Here is a 17,344-nt window from a genome sequence, read left to right on the forward strand (position 1 = left end):
TCTGTATAGGCTATTGCCTCTTGTTTGCGTTTTAAACGGCTTACCATTCATTTTTAAATGTTAAGCTTCTTGGAGGTTTAATCGATTCTCATAATATTCTTACGTAAACTTTGGTCCGATAAACTTCCCATTTTTAGGGGTCCAAGCAGCGAAGCTGGTGGAACCCTATTGTATCTGTTATGATTGTTATTATTATTAGGGGTCCAAGCAGCGACCGCTAAAAGTGTCTGAGGCTCAGCAACCATAAGTCCTAGAGCAACCAAAATTGGCAGGTGGGTTCCTATGGCCCCCCACTACTCAGGCACTAAAATCACCTATGCCAGCCAGATGGTGGCGCTATAACAAAGGGTCATGCGTAAAAAAAGGCCATAACTCCCACACCATAAGTTAGATCAACACAAAACTTCATCGACCTATGCATCTGAACATGCTCTACAACTTTGCCATTGGGACCACCTATGTCCGCTATATTGTTTGCCCGCCATTTTGACTTTTTAGTTGGGACGTGGAAGTTTTCTCCGCTAAAATGTCTGAGGCTCAGCAACCATAAGTTGTAGACCAACCAAATTTGGTAGGTGGGTTCCTATGGCGCCCCACTACTCAGGCACTACAAATCACCTATGTCGGCCAGATGGTGGCGCTGTAACAAAGGGTCAAGCGTAAAAGGCCATAACTCCCACACCATAAGTTAGATCAACACAAAACTTCATCGACCTATGCATCTGAACGTGCTCTACAACTTTGCCATTGGGTCCACTTATGCCCGCCATATTGTTTGCCCGCCATTTGGATGTTTTTATTAGTTGGGGTGCGGAAGAGCTGTAGCTCCAAATCTAAAGTGTTACGACATCTTCTTTACGGCAAGCGGCTAGAAGACATCCATGGCGACGCAAGTAATCCAACACCATAGGGTCTAGTTTTTATCAGTGAGGGGAGGGTCTGAATGTCGGGGAAGCAATGGAAGACAGTGCCAGCCAGAGTGCATGCTAGGCTACTAAAAGTGTGTTAGTAAAAGCTTTTTAAGAGGATGAATAATTACTTTTCTTTGGCATGGATCCATTTGAAGACAGTATCGGTTGAGTTCGTTTAGTCTTTGAATCTGTCCTTATGCTGAGAAATAGCTAAACCATTTTATTGATAGGTTTTGAGTTTCTGTGCAAACGCGCGAAAACACGCTGGTATATAAAACAATGACGGTAATACATATATAGTCCGCTTCGTTCCATTGCTACCATAACATAACAAACTATCTTGTGTCTACAGCTGCAGTTTCTCGCTGCAATTACTAGTATTGAATATAAACAAAAGACGCAATTTATGCTGTAGTAAATAATACTACTTAAATAAATAATACGGTACTCTGAGCGCAGTAGGCTACGCAGGTAGCAGGGATGGCAAGTTAATATTTCGTTTTTTGCTACTAAAAGTTTGTTAGTAAAAGCTTTTTGAGAGGATGAATCATTATTTTTCTTTGACATGGGTCCATTTGAAGACAATATCGGGTGAGTTTGTTTAGTCTTTGAATCCGTCATTATGCTGAGAGAAATCGTTTTCTCAATTTAATCTCTAAATTGACTGTAACCTTTTGATCTTTGGTAATTTATTTATATTTTTTCCTATTATTTTATATATTGTACCATGTCTTCTGTGTTTCAATAAGATACTGTAACATTTGAATTTACATATTGCTGTACTTTCCTGCTTCAACCTGTACTTTGTAATTTCTACCAATAAAAAATAAAAAATAAAAAAAAAACACTGATCTCAAACCTGCTTTCCTGCAGTGCGTTCACGTTTTAACCAACAGATGTCGCTGGTGAGCTTTTCAACCGAGCCGCCCCACTGTAACTGTACTTTAAAAAACATCTTAAAAATACATACATTTTTTTTTTTTTTTTTTAATTCCCCGATGCTTAGGCCTGGCGGGGGGTCAACTTAGGCCCGGCGGGCCGCCGGGCTTGGAATACACTGGCGGAAACCCTGGGTATCAAAGTCAAAATTTAGGTATCGTGACAACACTAGTCTGAAGCCTTTTTTAGTTGCAGTGCTGAAGCATTGCAGCTCTACATACGTGCCAGGCCATCTAAGTGTTACGACATAGTTAAGGCCTTTACGGCAAGCGACACATCCATGGCGACGCAACTAAGTAATCTGACAGCGTCTCTTAGCACAAAATTGGCCGTAAGTCATCAATATTTTATACAATCATCATGATATTCAGTAGATATGTTGGATGAAGGTACATGATCATGAGGACAAAACCATTTTAAAATTGCTCCATAGGGGGGCGCAATAGTACCAATGCTTGGACCCCTCCCAACGCCGCTTGCGGCTTTAATTGAAATTATTACTGTAAGTGCTCTAAGTCTCGTCTTGGTGTACCAGCTTTTCACAGGAAAATTTCATAGCCAAAACAAGGTGGAATGATAGATACGGTTTAACTCTGGAAATGCACCAAGTTCGATATTGATACTACAATTATGGATTTGTCAGATTCATTAATATTTCCCATGCTCATTTCGATAATTCTAAACGCCAGTGTTTATTCTACTATTTCAGCTTTGGAACATTGGCATTAGCCACTGTATGGTCATATCAGGATAATACTGTAATAGGCTGTAGAAATTACATAAACCAAAGAAACGAAGTCGCCATCTTGTTGTTGAAATGAATGCTCAAAGCCGAGATGCCCATGATGCTCAGTCACAGGTGGCTTTTGTATCTCTATTATATGATGTAGTTGAAGACATGTAATGACAATAGAAGAATGCCTGAAATGACATCATTCATATCAGTCATTTTATTGTTTCATAGTACTTATGGATGGTTCCACAGAAAGGGGATATGGCTTGGGGTTATTCCATATCAAACCACACGACCACTGCCCACAAAATAAGCTGGAACTCAAAGATATTTTAGGGAAGATATTTTTGGGAAATCACTGCAAATCATGGAGGTCTAAAAACGAAACCAGGAGTATACTTTCAAACTGACATCCATATACCAAAAAGATCTCAGGTGTTCTTTGGAAGTAATATGTGGATTCATACACACACACACACATGCACAGATGCACAGACACACACACACATACATACACAAGCCATGTACACACAAGCCCAATACATGGATACAGAATATTAATTGTGTCTTGCATAGTGTATGTTATATGCATTCTAATATAGTAGTCTTTTTCTTGCTAAGCCCATTGGTCTATCCTACACGAAAAATGTATGACTTATTTCTAGCCCATTTCATACAAGATACATAAAAGATGTATCTTTTTTGAGAAGTTTAAATTAGGATGTTGACATTACTAGTGTCTTGTTTTGTGGCAGATACAGATAATCTGTGCAACATGGTGCATGGAGATTAGGGGAGATACAATTTACTCAAAGTAAATGGGTACTAACCAACAGATTCATAATCGTTTCATAAGTCGGAAATTAAATTTTTTTTTTTTTTGCCTCTGCCAAAACTAATTGGCATAGCGAGGGCTCAAAGCATGTAAATCCGGCATGTTGCGCTATTCGCCAATATGGCAGATCAGAGCAAATGGAAAAGTCATGTATGGTGCTTTTTCAACATTTTCAACCACAAGCGTCACACAGTGTTATCAGTTGTCACCCTCTCTATTGTCTGGGCTTGGAACCACTGTCCAAGAGATGGATAACTTAATGCTTGTGTTCTGCTTACTCATTAGCAACTGTGAAACTGTTAGCCTGGGTCATTTAAACACAGGACATCATTGGCATTTAAAAGAAATACAGAAAAAATGCAAAAATACTCAATATGTATTATCTTTATCTTTATATTAGTTCGATACAATATAAAAATATACGTTTAATGTTTACCATTTATCTCTGCTAGTTCACATTTAACGATAAAAGTGTCATTATTGTTATTATTATTATCTCTGCCTGGCGGAGCCTGGAAGGGATCATGCGTTTGGTCGCGTGTGTTTGTGCGTGTGTGTTTGTGTCTCTGTCCGCAGCTAATCTCGCATACTACTGGGCCGACCAGCCTAATATTTGTTGTGCATGCTCACAGCAGGCCAAGGACCCGATTTCTCTAATATTTTGCAAATCGGTCAACAACAAGTATTTTATTTCAATTAATTTCCATCATTGTGGTCCATTGAAATAGATTGAGTGCTAACTCCTAACAGGCCGCTAGGGGCCGCAAGTGATCAACAACTGCTTCCGTTTGGAAAGCATGGTGGAGATCACTCTAGGCTAGTTCATTTTTTGTGATAAAGATCTAATAAATCATGCTTATCTATGAAAAAATGTAATGGAACTATGTTTTCATGCAATAGATTATTCATATTTATTGTTTTGAACTGACATTCTCAACTACTTTTTATCTTTATCTTATAAGCCTATATTCAAAGATGCCATATAGGCAAAAAGCCACAAATCAGATGATGAATAAGAAATACAAATACAAAACAAGGACCAAATGTGCACTGGTTCATAGTCATGGCAATAAAAAACATTTATCAAAAGCATCATTCCACTTTTACTAAAATCGTACTGGTCCAAACGGAACACAAGATAGGGCTAATTGTAACTTAATTTAGCGCATTTATTTCGCACAATGACTCATATTTGTCGCTGTTGTCCTCCGTGCCCTGCTAATGAAGTGCTTAATCTATTGTTACGTCTTCAACTAAACTTTGTCGAGCCTGTCTATTAAAGCCAAATAATTATAGGAAAGGAGACGAATAGACATGTAGGGCGTTTATTCACTTTTAATTAATCTACAAATCAAACGGAATTTAGGCTACATAAAATGAGTCTTTATTTTTTGCATTGACTTCACTGCATATCCCTACGGACTAACCTTCCTTGCACCAGGAAGACTAAAAGTAGCTTGCTGCTTTTTGCTATAGCCTTGGTTTTCAACAGTTTCTGAATGAAAATTATCATACCGTACTTCTGCCGTTGCTGTCTGCAGTAACCAAGTGCTCTGGAACCACCTGCTGCCCCGACCGGCCTCCGGGCCTGAAGAAAAGCCTGACCTGTCCCGTTGTTCTATTTGAAGTAAAGCCGGAGAAAGTGCACTGGGACGCCTTTAAGCGGTTCTGGTACTGCAAAATTGGCTTAAAGACCAAACAAAAACCTACAAGAAAGGAGAAATCAGCCCCATCTCAAACTGGGATTCCTAAAATGTTACACTTTTAATGTTGCATTTTGGTACATGAATTTAGCAAATAACAGGGATGAAAGTATTTTTGAGGCTGACCAGTAATTGTGTAATTATATGCTGTGTGTTTTATACATTAAAGTAGTATATCTTTGTACTCCTACCATACATGTACAATTATTAATGGCTTACTACCCCATATTTCAAATGTAATGTGTCAGTTGTTTCATATATGTAACAGATCCTTATATTTTAACTGTTTACTGAAAACACTGTAATATTTAAGAACGTGATGTTTTTGTTAATAGCATTATTTTTCATGGCGGCAGTGGTATAATTGTAGTAATTATATATAGTCTGTTCATTACAGCCCAAGCTGTTACACATTTGGAATGGATGGATGGATATAGTTTCAATTACCATGAACAATTTGTATATTTTTTATGAACCAAAATATGAACTTTCAGATGTTTTGTGGTCTAGGCTCCTTTACCCATTTTAAACATAATTCCAAGGTGCCTTACAAGAAATCCCCACCAAAACTCCCACCTCGGCCCCAGTCATTTCATTATCATTCAATACATTTTAAATATATCAATACAAAACTGTGTACATACATTCCCAGGAGCACAAAAAGACAAAAAATAAAAAAATGTGTGCCACCCCCCAAATCAAAACACAACAGTTTCAACAGTTATCTATCATTTTCACTTTGCTAATGTGTGTTTCAAAATCATTTTCTGCAGGGACAGATGGGTAATACTCCTGTTGAGGTAATGACGGTACCGTGTTTAAAGTTGTTACTTCTTCTTTCAGTATATCTGAGGAAACTCACCTCGGCCCTGTCCACTGGTTTAAATAGAGGAGCACAGATGCTGGGGGGAGAGAGCAGTACACCAGTAAACACTGGACGGCTGAGACGGACTGAGTCTTCGCTGAAGCACGACCAGAGACGCAGACCGGTTCAGAGACCCAGGGCCCTGAGAGAAAACTGGAAAGCACACTGAAGGAACCAACATGTGAGTACCATGTCAGCGATCTGCTATTATTCATTCGTTTAAATACAGATATAGCAGATAAGTTTATTAGAAATCGGGGGCCCCTTAATTGATGCTGTTTCCACAATGGAAGTTTTGGTTAATGAATATGACTCTTGTTAGAAGAAAAGACCATCTGTGGCGGACCAGTCTCCAGGGTCTGTGCTCCTGGGCCGGTATGTCTGTCATGGCAGGATCCTAGCTTTAAGGCAATCAGTCCAGATCACCCCTTTACAGTGCTCAGAACAACCTATTATAATGACTCTAATACCGTAATAAACATGGAAAAAATATTTTAAAGTTGTCTGAGTTTGTGCAAAATAAACCTTGCTGTAAAAGACAACAATATTTTTTAAATTGTCTTAAGTAGTGCAAAAAACAACCTTACTGTACCATCAACAACAATATTTTTAAGTTCGAAGGGAGCAAAGAAGGTGCCTTGGTGCAAAAAGTATAGAACTGGGCTTACTTCAATGTAGTTCAAGGCACTCTCGTTGGAGGAAGGAATGAGTTTTAAAAAGCCTTTATTAAACTGGCATGAGGAATTTTTGAAAAACCAGTCTAACGCCAATGCGTTTCGGCCACATCAGCCTTCATCAGGGCATGAATGACTGTCAACATGAGGTTATCTTTATAGGGAATTGATTATGCAAATGATCAATTTTCCAATAAACATGCACACGATGCCAGGAAAATTCCCACAAGGAAGTATGTAATGATGAGAAGAAATAACAAGAAAAAAAAAATAAATAATATAATGATAAATAAAAATAACAATGACAAAAATATACAGACTATCCTGTGGAACACATACACAAGAATTGGTAGAAATGAAGTACAATATAAATATGAATCATAAGAACAAGCAATAAGGGTTGATTTAGTCCTGTTTCTGAGATAAAACGGTAGCTGATTGGGACTAGTAGTTGCCAGCAGCATAGCAGCAGCATGTGAGCTTTTCCTCTGTTTGCATGTCGGTTCTTTGAAAGGTGTCCTTGTTTGGGCCATTTCTTGTGTATTTTATGTCCTTGTTGTTTGAGTGGTTCGCCGATATCTTTGCAGTTGTTTCATTGGTCAATTTTTTTTTAGCCAAGATAATATTCAACTCATTTCCTTTCTGTTTCTCCCTTCTTTTCAGATTCACCTCCTGCAACTTTCTTTTGACCATGCTGCGCACTTTGTTCCTCCTGTGTTCGTGCACTCTCGCCTCTGCGGTTCCCTGCATCAAACCAAACGAGCTCCACGGCCTTCACGAGACCTACTCCCGCAGCCTGATGCTGGCTCACGCGATACACCAGGATGTGCTAAACCTGCTGGCGCCATACGTGAGCCAGCACATATTCATGCTTTATTTAATTAAAACTGTGCATTATTTTATGTATGATTTTAAGTTTAATCAAAATATCAATGTCTTAAATACACTGTTATTCACCACATTTTTTAATTGTTCATTAGCCATACATCTTAATATTGTGGTTCAACGCACATTTAGTTTAATTGCAACAGAAAGTGACTGCACAGGTCCTTTATATGGTTAGTTCTGTGCCCATGCATTTACACTATTATACATGTTCTATGCTAAGACTGTGACATAGCACAGGTTAAGTGAAGGGCAGAAAATTGGAAAATGAATGTCATGTAAAACATTGGAATTTTGTTGTATAGGAGGAGCAGCTTGGCATCAATGGTTCACAGGTGCCCAACCTATTCATGAGCGGTCTGCCGTCCTGTGCTGTCAACTACATTGACTGGCTTTCACTTGAGGTATCAGATAAGCCCTGGGCTGCGGGTCCTCTATTGTCCATGTGTGGCATCTTTACCACTGTCAGGCCCTCAGACTAATGTTTCATCCAAAAGACAGCGTCTCCCACAGCATGGCGTCCCCATCATTTGCGCTGGGGCATTGAGTGTTTGTTTTGGATAGAGGGAAGACCACCCCATGCTGGCTCAGAAACCTCACTTCTAGCTGCTACTTAGGCCCTGTTCAGACCTGTACTTTGTATCCAGATATATCCAAATTGTGTCTAGATTCAGTCGAGACAGATATCAGTTCACACCTGGCATCAGAATGCGTCTCCACATGCGTCTCGAGTGACCACTTGTGATCAGATCTCACATCCCTGCTCATTATGCAAATAAACACGTACATCATTTCCGTTTGTAAAGACCAAAATGTGTTGTTGTTTTTAACCGGCGGGAGGCAGCAATGCACTACCTGTGCCTAGTCTGCCGAAAATTAAAAGTTTGCAAAGACCTTCAAAAGCACTTTAATATGACACCGTTGGCGTGCAAATGAGTACGTACTTCCGCTTACGCAGAGGACGTCAGTTGACGAGGCAGTCCTTCAATGTGGGCCAGGACGTATTCGTGTACACACTGCTAAAAGAATATGGCCATATGCGACCCATACTACCTCCGAATGTGGTCTGAGTGATCGGATCTCAATGCGTCTTGGGTGCATTCACACCTGTAGTTAGAGCTGTCCACTTGTGATCGGATCACCCAAGACGCATTTTAATGCCAGGTCTGAACAGGGCCTTAGTTTCCCAGAAGTTCTGTGTCTCACCCATGTACTAACCAAGCCTAACTCTGCTTCCTGCTTACCTTCATATGTATGATGGGAACAGTGTGTGGATGCAATTCCGTGTGTGTGTGTGTGTGTGCGTGTACACATTGGCATGCAGGCATGCATGTGCATGTGTCTTTGTGTGGACACGTGTGTGAGAGAAGAAAGTCAGAGAACCGCAGGGAATTTTTACCCTCCCAGCAGCACTTTGCCTTCACCGTCTCCATCACCTCTGCCCACAGGATGCGGCTCGCCTGCAGCAGGACAGCGAGTACCTGCAGCTGTTCAACCGCCACATCGACGCCTGCTGTTCCTCGAAGCTCCAGCTGGGGGCAGAATACAGCCTGCCCCTGGAGCTGCTGCAGCTCAACATCCGCGACCTGCAGGTCCAGATCACCGAGCAGGTAAGACATGGCGCTCGGCTCAGTCACACACCGAGGACCTTGGGCCCATCTCACCCAGGTTAAAAACATGTCACTTGTTTCAGAGGAAGCTACTATGTCTTGTGCATTTGCCTTGCTGTGTCTTGGATGGTGAATTTAGAATAATGGTGTATACATCTGTGGAAATCATTGCAAGAAGTTCATGCTGGGCGGTTCTGTAGATATTCTCTTCTCCAGGGCCCGCCCTGTGGCATAAACACTCTATGCGGCTGTTTAGGGCCACAACCGCTGGGGGGGCCACACGATCCAATGTTAAGATAAATAACGTTATTTTCGTAATTACGTTATTCATCCCCTATCGCAGAACTAGCGGTATAAATTTTAAACGGAATGGCAACAGAACATTTCGTACCAATGTAATGTAATTTACCAAGCCCCCCCCTCCCCCACCTCGCTCGACAGAATCCAATCCAGTTGATTGGGCGCCTGCAGATGACTACTTATAGTAATCCACAATCAATAAAACCAATCCCGTATCACTACCACTGGGAAACATTTTATCTGGGTATGGAGTCATTCCAGTTGTTTTGTTGAAAAATATCAATGAATCTGACCCCCTCCACCCCTCAAAAAAGTAAAATACAACTTAGTATTTTTAAAGGTCTCTCTCTCTCTACTAATAATAGTGAACATTCTATAAACAAAAAACAGAACAAGAATACTAATGTTCAATCAACACAAGCATTTAAAGAAAAAAAGAAAAAAATAATAATAATCTCTCTCTCTCTCACACAGCTGAAGTTACTGCAGCAGCCAGCAGTCTATACGGCAGCCTCACCTCCGGCCCCCCTGTGCAACCGCGAGTCGCTGTGGGTCAGCCGAATGCAGGGCTACATTGTGCTGAGGGGCCTGGAGAAGTGCGTGCAGAAGGTGGTGCGGGACTACACCCGGCTGCGCAGCCAGCAGCAGCAGCAGTGAGCACGCAGACGGACGCGCAGACCGGGGAACAGACGGACAGACGGACGCTTGCCAACGCTCCTGTCCCAGCTTCCCTTCCTCCTTCCTCCGTCTGCCTTCTGCAACTGCGTCCACTCCTGCAGAGGAAAGAACAGGAAGTGCTATTTAATACTAAAATACCAAAACATGGCTACTACTACATAAATAAAATCCACTAAATACACCAATGTAAGGTCACTGGATGTTCCCATATGGAAACATGATATATTGAACTATAGGGGAAATACGTGCATTCAATATCTGCACATATATATTTTAAATGTATTTACGACACATTTTCACATCATATATTTATATACATTTCAAATATATTGTGAAAATATATTTAAATACTCAAAATGGGCTTCTCTTCCATATTTTTTTTTACATATACTAACAAATATTTAAATATAATAATATACTAATATTTTGAAATGTGTACACAGAGAGTGTTAATAACTCATATATTTAAATACATGTGGTTTATTAATGTATTTCATACATATATTATATATTATTTGCCCAAAAACAATATATTTAAAGAGATTTTGAATTTCCCACCATATACAGTATTTCAAATTTATTTATTTTCTGTATGGGTTTAGTTTGTACAATAAAGTGTGAATTCTGCAATGAAATCTTCTTCTTGAGCAGCCTTGATTGTAATCTTGGAAAAGTTTGCGCACTCCAAGTTTCATACAAATACAGACATGTGCAGCACAGCCATAATCCAATAAGGTATTAGATATTAGATAGGTATTAGCGTAATTATATTGTGTTGCAAAAGGGAATGTGCATTGTGGAAGGCTCTCCAATGACCCAGCTAAACAATGGCACATGCCCCAGCAGTCTAGTGCCCCCTCCAAATTAAAGGCAGCTTCATTACTGTTGTTTTCGTACATCAAAAGGTTTTAGAGAGGAATATTTAAATGCGCACCCAAACGCAGGAAAAAATAAAAAGATGGGCTGAGCAAAAGTAAGTTGACCTGAAAAATTATTTTCTGTGTAGGGCTATTGAAGATGGGTTCCTAATTTGTTGACTCCAATATCTCCTAAATTAAAGGACTTCTCTGGTGGGAAGTCCATCTCAATACAATTAGTAGCTGTTGATACTTTCACCACCCACTACAGGCTCCAATAGAGTAGCTGTTTTCCATGCTAGTATAGAAGTATAATACAGATCATCTTAAAGTATGTATGCATGTGATGCATTTAGTACATTAGTACATGATGTATTTGGTGTGATCCTATTATTCAATTTATTGTAATATATTCAATATATTTTCATATTGAATGGGGTATATATGGTGGTCTGTACCTCATTATGTATGTTTAACCAGAAGTTTGTTTTTGTAAAGCATAAAATCAAAAATATCTTTGAAATTACAAATATTTTTGGCGAGGACTCCTGGAACTTCTTGAGTAACCGCAGACCCCAATTTGAGAACCCCTTCTGCAGAGTGTCTCAATCCTATCCTTGGACAGGAGAATTCATTTTGGAGTCACTGTCAATACAAAACGTGGGACCAACCAGAAGAGAGTGTAAGTTTGGGCAAAATTATAAAAGAAAGTTTGGATGAATCAGTGCTCCTGAAGGAATGAAAAGAAAGAAAGTGAAACCTGTAGTTTAGTATGACTGACAAGTAGTAGTGATACAGAAAAGAGAGAGGACCAAAGAGGAAAAGAGAAAGCGGTAACGATTTTACTGTAACAGCAAGAGAACGCCTTAAGAAGCATGTGACAAATAAAAAATGGGAAGTGCTTTTTTTTTTTTTTTTGAATGCGTGTTCTCATAGAATCCCCTGAAACAAACGCAGTGAAACAATACTGTACGTACCCCATTCCGCATCGCTCTCTGGTCGTGGCTTCTCTTTCGGGGAAGAGCTGAGACGTGCGGATTAGCCGCCCCCGCTACGAAGGTGTTTCCCAACCGGCCTGAGGTTTACAGGCAACTCCTTTACTCCTTGACATTCAGGGGGCCCCCAGCAAAGAAACATGGAAAAGGAAGAGAAACTGAATCAGGCTAGTGTACAGCTCAGGCCAACTCAAAGTAAAAATGCTACGCAGGGACAGAAAAAACTTTTTGCATCTATCGAATATGCCTCTGCAATGAATGGCTGCCATTTTGAATACCAGGATATGAAGCTTGTACAGTGCCTTGTGCGAAGTTAGAAGATAAATAATTACAAATGCATTGTTCCAATAGTATGATAATGGTGATAATGATGATTATCATGAAGATGATAATGGGAATAATGATGATGATTAGGATAATGGTGATGAAGGTGGTGATAATGATGGAGGGGTGGAGGAGGACCAAAATGCTTTTAGGAGCACAAGAGGTCTGCGATTGCAACACACCTTCTTGCTGTGAGGTGACAGCACCACTATCTGTCTCACTTATTACCAGAGCTTAGAATTTCTAATCCAAAGACCTAAATTGAGGCAACTTAAAAAGTGCATTGTAATTTAGCCACTTACAGCAGTTTGCAGTTGGATAAATCATACATTGGGATGGCAGGTATTGGGATGGCAGGTATGCCATCCCGCCAAGTTACGCCTTGGTGGGGCGGCATGCCCCATACCTATAGAGGAAACATTGGGTATAGCATTGCTTTGCAATACAGATTATTTAATTTTGGTGAGGCAAGATAGCCTATATTGTTTGTAGTACAGTAACTTGGCGTCATTTTTATATCAATACTTTTAATGGCAGGCATAGATTTTGCCAGTTTGAATGAATGAGTTATAGACAGTGTATGTCTTGTATGTGTGAGTAACTTGGCATTTTTGTACGTTGAAAACGTGTTTTTTATGAGATGTTTTACTTTCAGCGCGTTCTTTTTCAGTTATGTTTCTTTCTTTCAAGACGTTAAACTTTTGGCACTGATCCACCTCCATAGCACTCACAGAAACTTTACCTGTGCAGTTCCACAGCGTTTTTATTTAAAGAAAGCAGTGCATGTTAATTGATCTTTGTATTCCTTGTTTTTTTGTGTTTCAAGGAAAATAGAAATAGCCAATGTAACCATTAGAGTGCCTGACAAATTTTGAAAAAGCAGAAGGTTGAGTGCTTATTTTGCATACATAGCTATATATAAAAGTAGAAAGTGAAAGTTTTTTTCTGATATGCATTTGTTCCGTCTTTTGTCATGTGTTTGTATGTATTCTTTTGTATGTAATCTGTTCAATGATTATTTGCCCAAAATAATATGAATAGTCAACCTACTCAGCACAATCAACTGTAGTACTTTGGAACTTTGACATGCTTACCTAGCTGTGCTTCTTTTGTAGGCAGGGGGAGTGCTTGTCTTTGTCTGCTTATGCCCAGACACATGTATGTGGGTGTGTGTCGGTACATGTATGCATGGGGCACACATACATAGGCACCCCCCTTTCACCACTCTGTTATCTCTCTCTCTCTCTCCTTTCCACCCCTCACCAATATATTTCTCAAATATAGAGGTTAGTTAGTTTATGTGGGATAAGGCTGTTTAAGATGACCTTTTTAAGTTTAATGACTCCTGATGGGCCTCAAAAGAGCTGTAATTTAAAGTGTGTGAATGTTCGCTAACACTTATGGTGTGGGAGTAATGGCCTTTTAAATATGACCCTTTGTTATAGCGCCACCATCTTGCCGACATATGTGATTTGTAGTGTCTGAGTAGTGGGGAGCCATAGGAACCCACCTACCAAATTTGGTTGGTCTAGGACTTCTGTTTGCTGAACCTCCGACACTTTTAGCGGAGAAAAATAAGAATAATAATCCTTACAAATACGATAGGGTTCCACCAGCTTCGCTGCTTGGACCCCAAATAATCCTAACAGATACAATAGGGTTCCACCAGCTTCACTGCTTGGACCCCTAATAATAATAATAATTAGTGGGCTTGCTTCCGGCAAGTCCAATCTTGCTATCTTGCATATTTTTTTATTTTATTATCTGCACTTTCTGCCCGATTTTTCAAGCTCTAACTAGTCCTACAGTTTTTGCACTACATTCAAACTGCTTACACCAAAATGACCAGCTAGTTCCAGACACTGTTGCTTGTATTCAGATTTTTGAAATAGGCTATTCAACTTTTTTGTGGTTACTCCACAGAGAATCACTTAGGGCGTTTATTCAAACGCTGTAGAAGGACGCATGCGCAGGTGGTCACTCACGGCACGAGATTTTAAGCACAGCTTTATCTCGTCACATTACTTTAGCTAACCGTAAAGCTGGCAGTATACTCGGTAAGAAGAACTTCTGGATTGAGAACCACCGGCGAAGATGTCCACGAACACTGTTGTCGGTATAGCCTACTCAGTGAGAACACCCCACACTGTTCCGCTGGGGTGTGAATAATTACGAGGCAGCTATTAACTGGGGCTGGAATCTCGCCCAGACCTCCGTCTCGCGGCTACGCCGTGGATGTATAAAGGGAAGAGTTACGCGAGATCACAAAACAAAAAGTTCAAAGTGTTTAAAATGCCTTTAGTTTTTATCTAGATATGCAAAAGAAAAAAAAAGGCGAAGGAGATGGTAAGTTCGCGCTGTAAATCAGAGTAGGACTGAGAATGGAGAGCTTTGTCTGTAGGCTACATTCGGCAAATGCGGAGTTTAGACAAGGGGGTCCGCTTCTCTTATTTCCGAAAGTGTGCTATGCGTTTTGATGACTTGCTGAAATGAGTAGCACCGTTCATCAAACATGCGAAAACTCACAGAAAGCCCATCCAAACACAGAGGTCATGTGATAATATTAGTCCCGTGGGAATCGGCATCTCGGTGATTTGGGGTCGTATTTTACGGTTAAGTAGGCAGTATACTTCGTACGAAGTAGAACTTTTTGAGCAAAACGAAGCAATCAGAACAACGGACGAACAAAAAGACGCGGTGTTGTGTTTTCGTACGGTGCAATGTGCGACGGCCACAACTTTTCGAAAAGTTCTTTCTTGTTCTCCGACCTCCCCCTCTCAGCTATTGGTCCAAATATCACATAGTTGGTTACGTCACGATTGAGAGTTCAGAGGGCTGAATTCACATGCTAATGTACGGTGAGTCAACGCCAATCTCTCTTCTGTGGAGATGGGAATTCTGTGAGCTTGATTGATGAATGGTGGTACTCGTCTCAGCAAGTCATCAAAACGCCTAGCACACATTCGGAAATAAGAGAAAGTGGACCCCTCGTCTAAACTCGCATTTGCCGAATGTACAGGCAAAACTCTCCATTCTCCGTCCTACTCTGATTTAGAGGGCGAACGTACCATCTTCTTCGCCTTTTTTCTTCGTTTGCATAGCTAGATAAACTACAGCCACTTTAAACTTTTTGTTTTGTGTTGTGATCTCGCGTAGCCCTTCTCTTTATACATCCACGGCGTAGCCGCGAGACTGAGGTCTGGTTGAGATTCCAGTTAATAGATGCCTCGTAATTATTCACGGTAACGTTGTTTGGGAGAATTAGAGCATGAGACGTGTTAACATGTCTCATGCTCTCACATCGTGAGCTAGTAATTCTCCCAAAATTCGCCAACGTTACCGTTTACCTAAACACATAATACACCTTGTAAAAACGATAGAAATACTTCAAAACACACCTCATTGGCTGCTAATACAGAAGGGAGGATGGTGTGGCTTGAAATCTTCGTGTTTGCTAAGACACAACGAATGTGTATGTGATTTACTTGCCATTTTCATGTTGTAATATTTATGTGAAGCATTTCATATTTCATTCTTAAATATTTCACATTTCATGTATAGGCTAATGTTTAGGCCTACATGAAAGAGTCTATGGCGAATTTAATTTAAAGTCAAGAGTAATCTGTAAGAAAGGACTAAGAATACAAAGTGCATTGCAAGATGTTTATTTTGTGTTTTATTTTCTTTAAGTTCTCACGGCATGGTGATTCTGGATGAATCCATGATTGGTGCAATCGGAATAAACTGCCAGTTGAATTAAAGAACCCCTGCTTGTGATTACTGGAGGGAGCTACATATACAGAACAATGAAACGCTTATTTGCAAGTGGATTTCCAATGACAACACGTTGAACATTATGATATGCTTGCTGCCCCAGTCCATTTGACCCGTACTGCTGTCAGTTGTTGACATTCACTGATATTCACCTCTCGTACTTGCTGCCTGATTCTGTCGTATCTGAAAGTCATAAAGATTACATTAGGATGTGATTACTCGTGACTACCATAGAAGTTAAGAACATAATATAAACAAAAAAGCAATGCAGTACAGTAGCAAGCAACTCGTTGGTTAGCCAAGAGATATGTCGACAAAGCTGGTCACACTAATCCTCTAATGAGGTAATTTTTACCTTCATTTTTTAAAAACCATATTCATGTAACTACACTCACATACAATATATGTAATATATAGTATATTAATGCATATATTGTTTACTAATTACCATAAATCGCTGTTCTCTCTATTGCTGTTATCTTTCCTATTGAAAACGATTGCCCGCCACGATTTGTTTGGAACTATCTGAAGCCTACATGAAACACGTGACCGTCCAGCGTTTTGACCCTCTTTTGACGCGACTCTCTCTTTCTATGGCTCTGGGTAATACTAGTCCCGTGCGAATAGGGCTTTGCAAGTTTTATGTTGCAAACTGTTGTAATAATATAAAAAAAGAGAGTTACCAGATCCATAAAAATATTTGAATGGCTTCTATGGTGATACCAGCCCAATATCAGCTGGTATTAAGGCATCATTTTTCCCAAATACTAATTTAATCTTAAAGTTACAATCTCGAAGATTTCCGTTTCGTTCTCTTTGGCGGCACCAATGGCGAAAAGCAGTAATTGCAGGTGTGTTTTTGGACCTCACTTCCCAGAGATCCAACCGGATCTAACCAGTGTCGCCTGTGTGACGTCAGTCAGTTGGCACCTGGGCCACGCGAACTATAACAGTTACTATTTACTGAATAAAAAATGGTTGTTATAAAAGTAACGTTGTTGTTGCGTGATATTTTTGAAACAACTGCCTTGCAAAATGTTACCCTTGGTGTTTCTGGTTTTGCTAGCTAAACTGTTCGAGGATAAAGCTGAGCTGGGTGTTAAATTAGCAATCAGAACAAGAAGAATAAAACAAAAACAAAGGAGATTTCATCAAAAAAAAGGGCATCCGGGCTGAAGGAACATATGAGGAAGCGTAATAAAATAAAAGAATACGGCAGTATACGTTACTGTTATTTAGTCTTCTCCGGCTTGACATCTTT

General features: G+C 40.0%; 1 protein-coding gene and 2 long non-coding RNA genes across 3 annotated transcripts; 2 read left to right on the forward strand and 1 right to left on the reverse strand.

Moving 5' to 3' along the window:
• Positions 1-7,351: 7,351 nt before the first annotated feature.
• On the forward strand, positions 7,352-10,112 carry LOC135263440 (cardiotrophin-2-like). Its single transcript, XM_064351460.1, has 4 exons — positions 7,352-7,510; positions 7,851-7,949; positions 8,994-9,155; positions 9,930-10,112. Exons 1-4 carry the CDS (start codon positions 7,352-7,354, stop codon positions 10,110-10,112), a joined length of 603 nt encoding a protein of 200 aa, XP_064207530.1.
• Positions 10,100-16,502, reverse strand: LOC135263441 (uncharacterized). The gene is made up of 3 exons (XR_010332462.1): positions 16,236-16,502; positions 11,968-12,093; positions 10,100-10,228 (listed from the first exon to the last, which is right to left on the reverse strand). It is a non-coding gene; the product is annotated as an uncharacterized LOC135263441 (long non-coding RNA).
• On the forward strand, positions 14,292-16,073 carry LOC135263442 (uncharacterized). The gene is made up of 2 exons (XR_010332463.1): positions 14,292-14,366; positions 16,000-16,073. It is a non-coding gene; the product is annotated as an uncharacterized LOC135263442 (long non-coding RNA).
• Positions 16,503-17,344: the final 842 nt, after the last annotated feature.

Source organism: Anguilla rostrata, chromosome 9, assembly GCF_018555375.3.
Source record: "Anguilla rostrata isolate EN2019 chromosome 9, ASM1855537v3, whole genome shotgun sequence".
NCBI lineage: Eukaryota > Metazoa > Chordata > Actinopteri > Anguilliformes > Anguillidae > Anguilla > Anguilla rostrata.

Coding starts and splice junctions, on each gene's coding strand:
- LOC135263440 (XM_064351460.1), top strand. CDS start 7,352: ATGCTGCGCACTTTGTTCCTCCTGTGTTCGTGCACTCTCGCCTCTGCG. Junction 7,950..8,993: donor TTGACTGGCTTTCACTTGAG/GTATCAGATAAG, acceptor CTCTGCCCACAG/GATGCGGCTCGCCTGCAGCA. Junction 9,156..9,929: donor AGGTCCAGATCACCGAGCAG/GTAAGACATGGC, acceptor TCTCTCACACAG/CTGAAGTTACTGCAGCAGCC.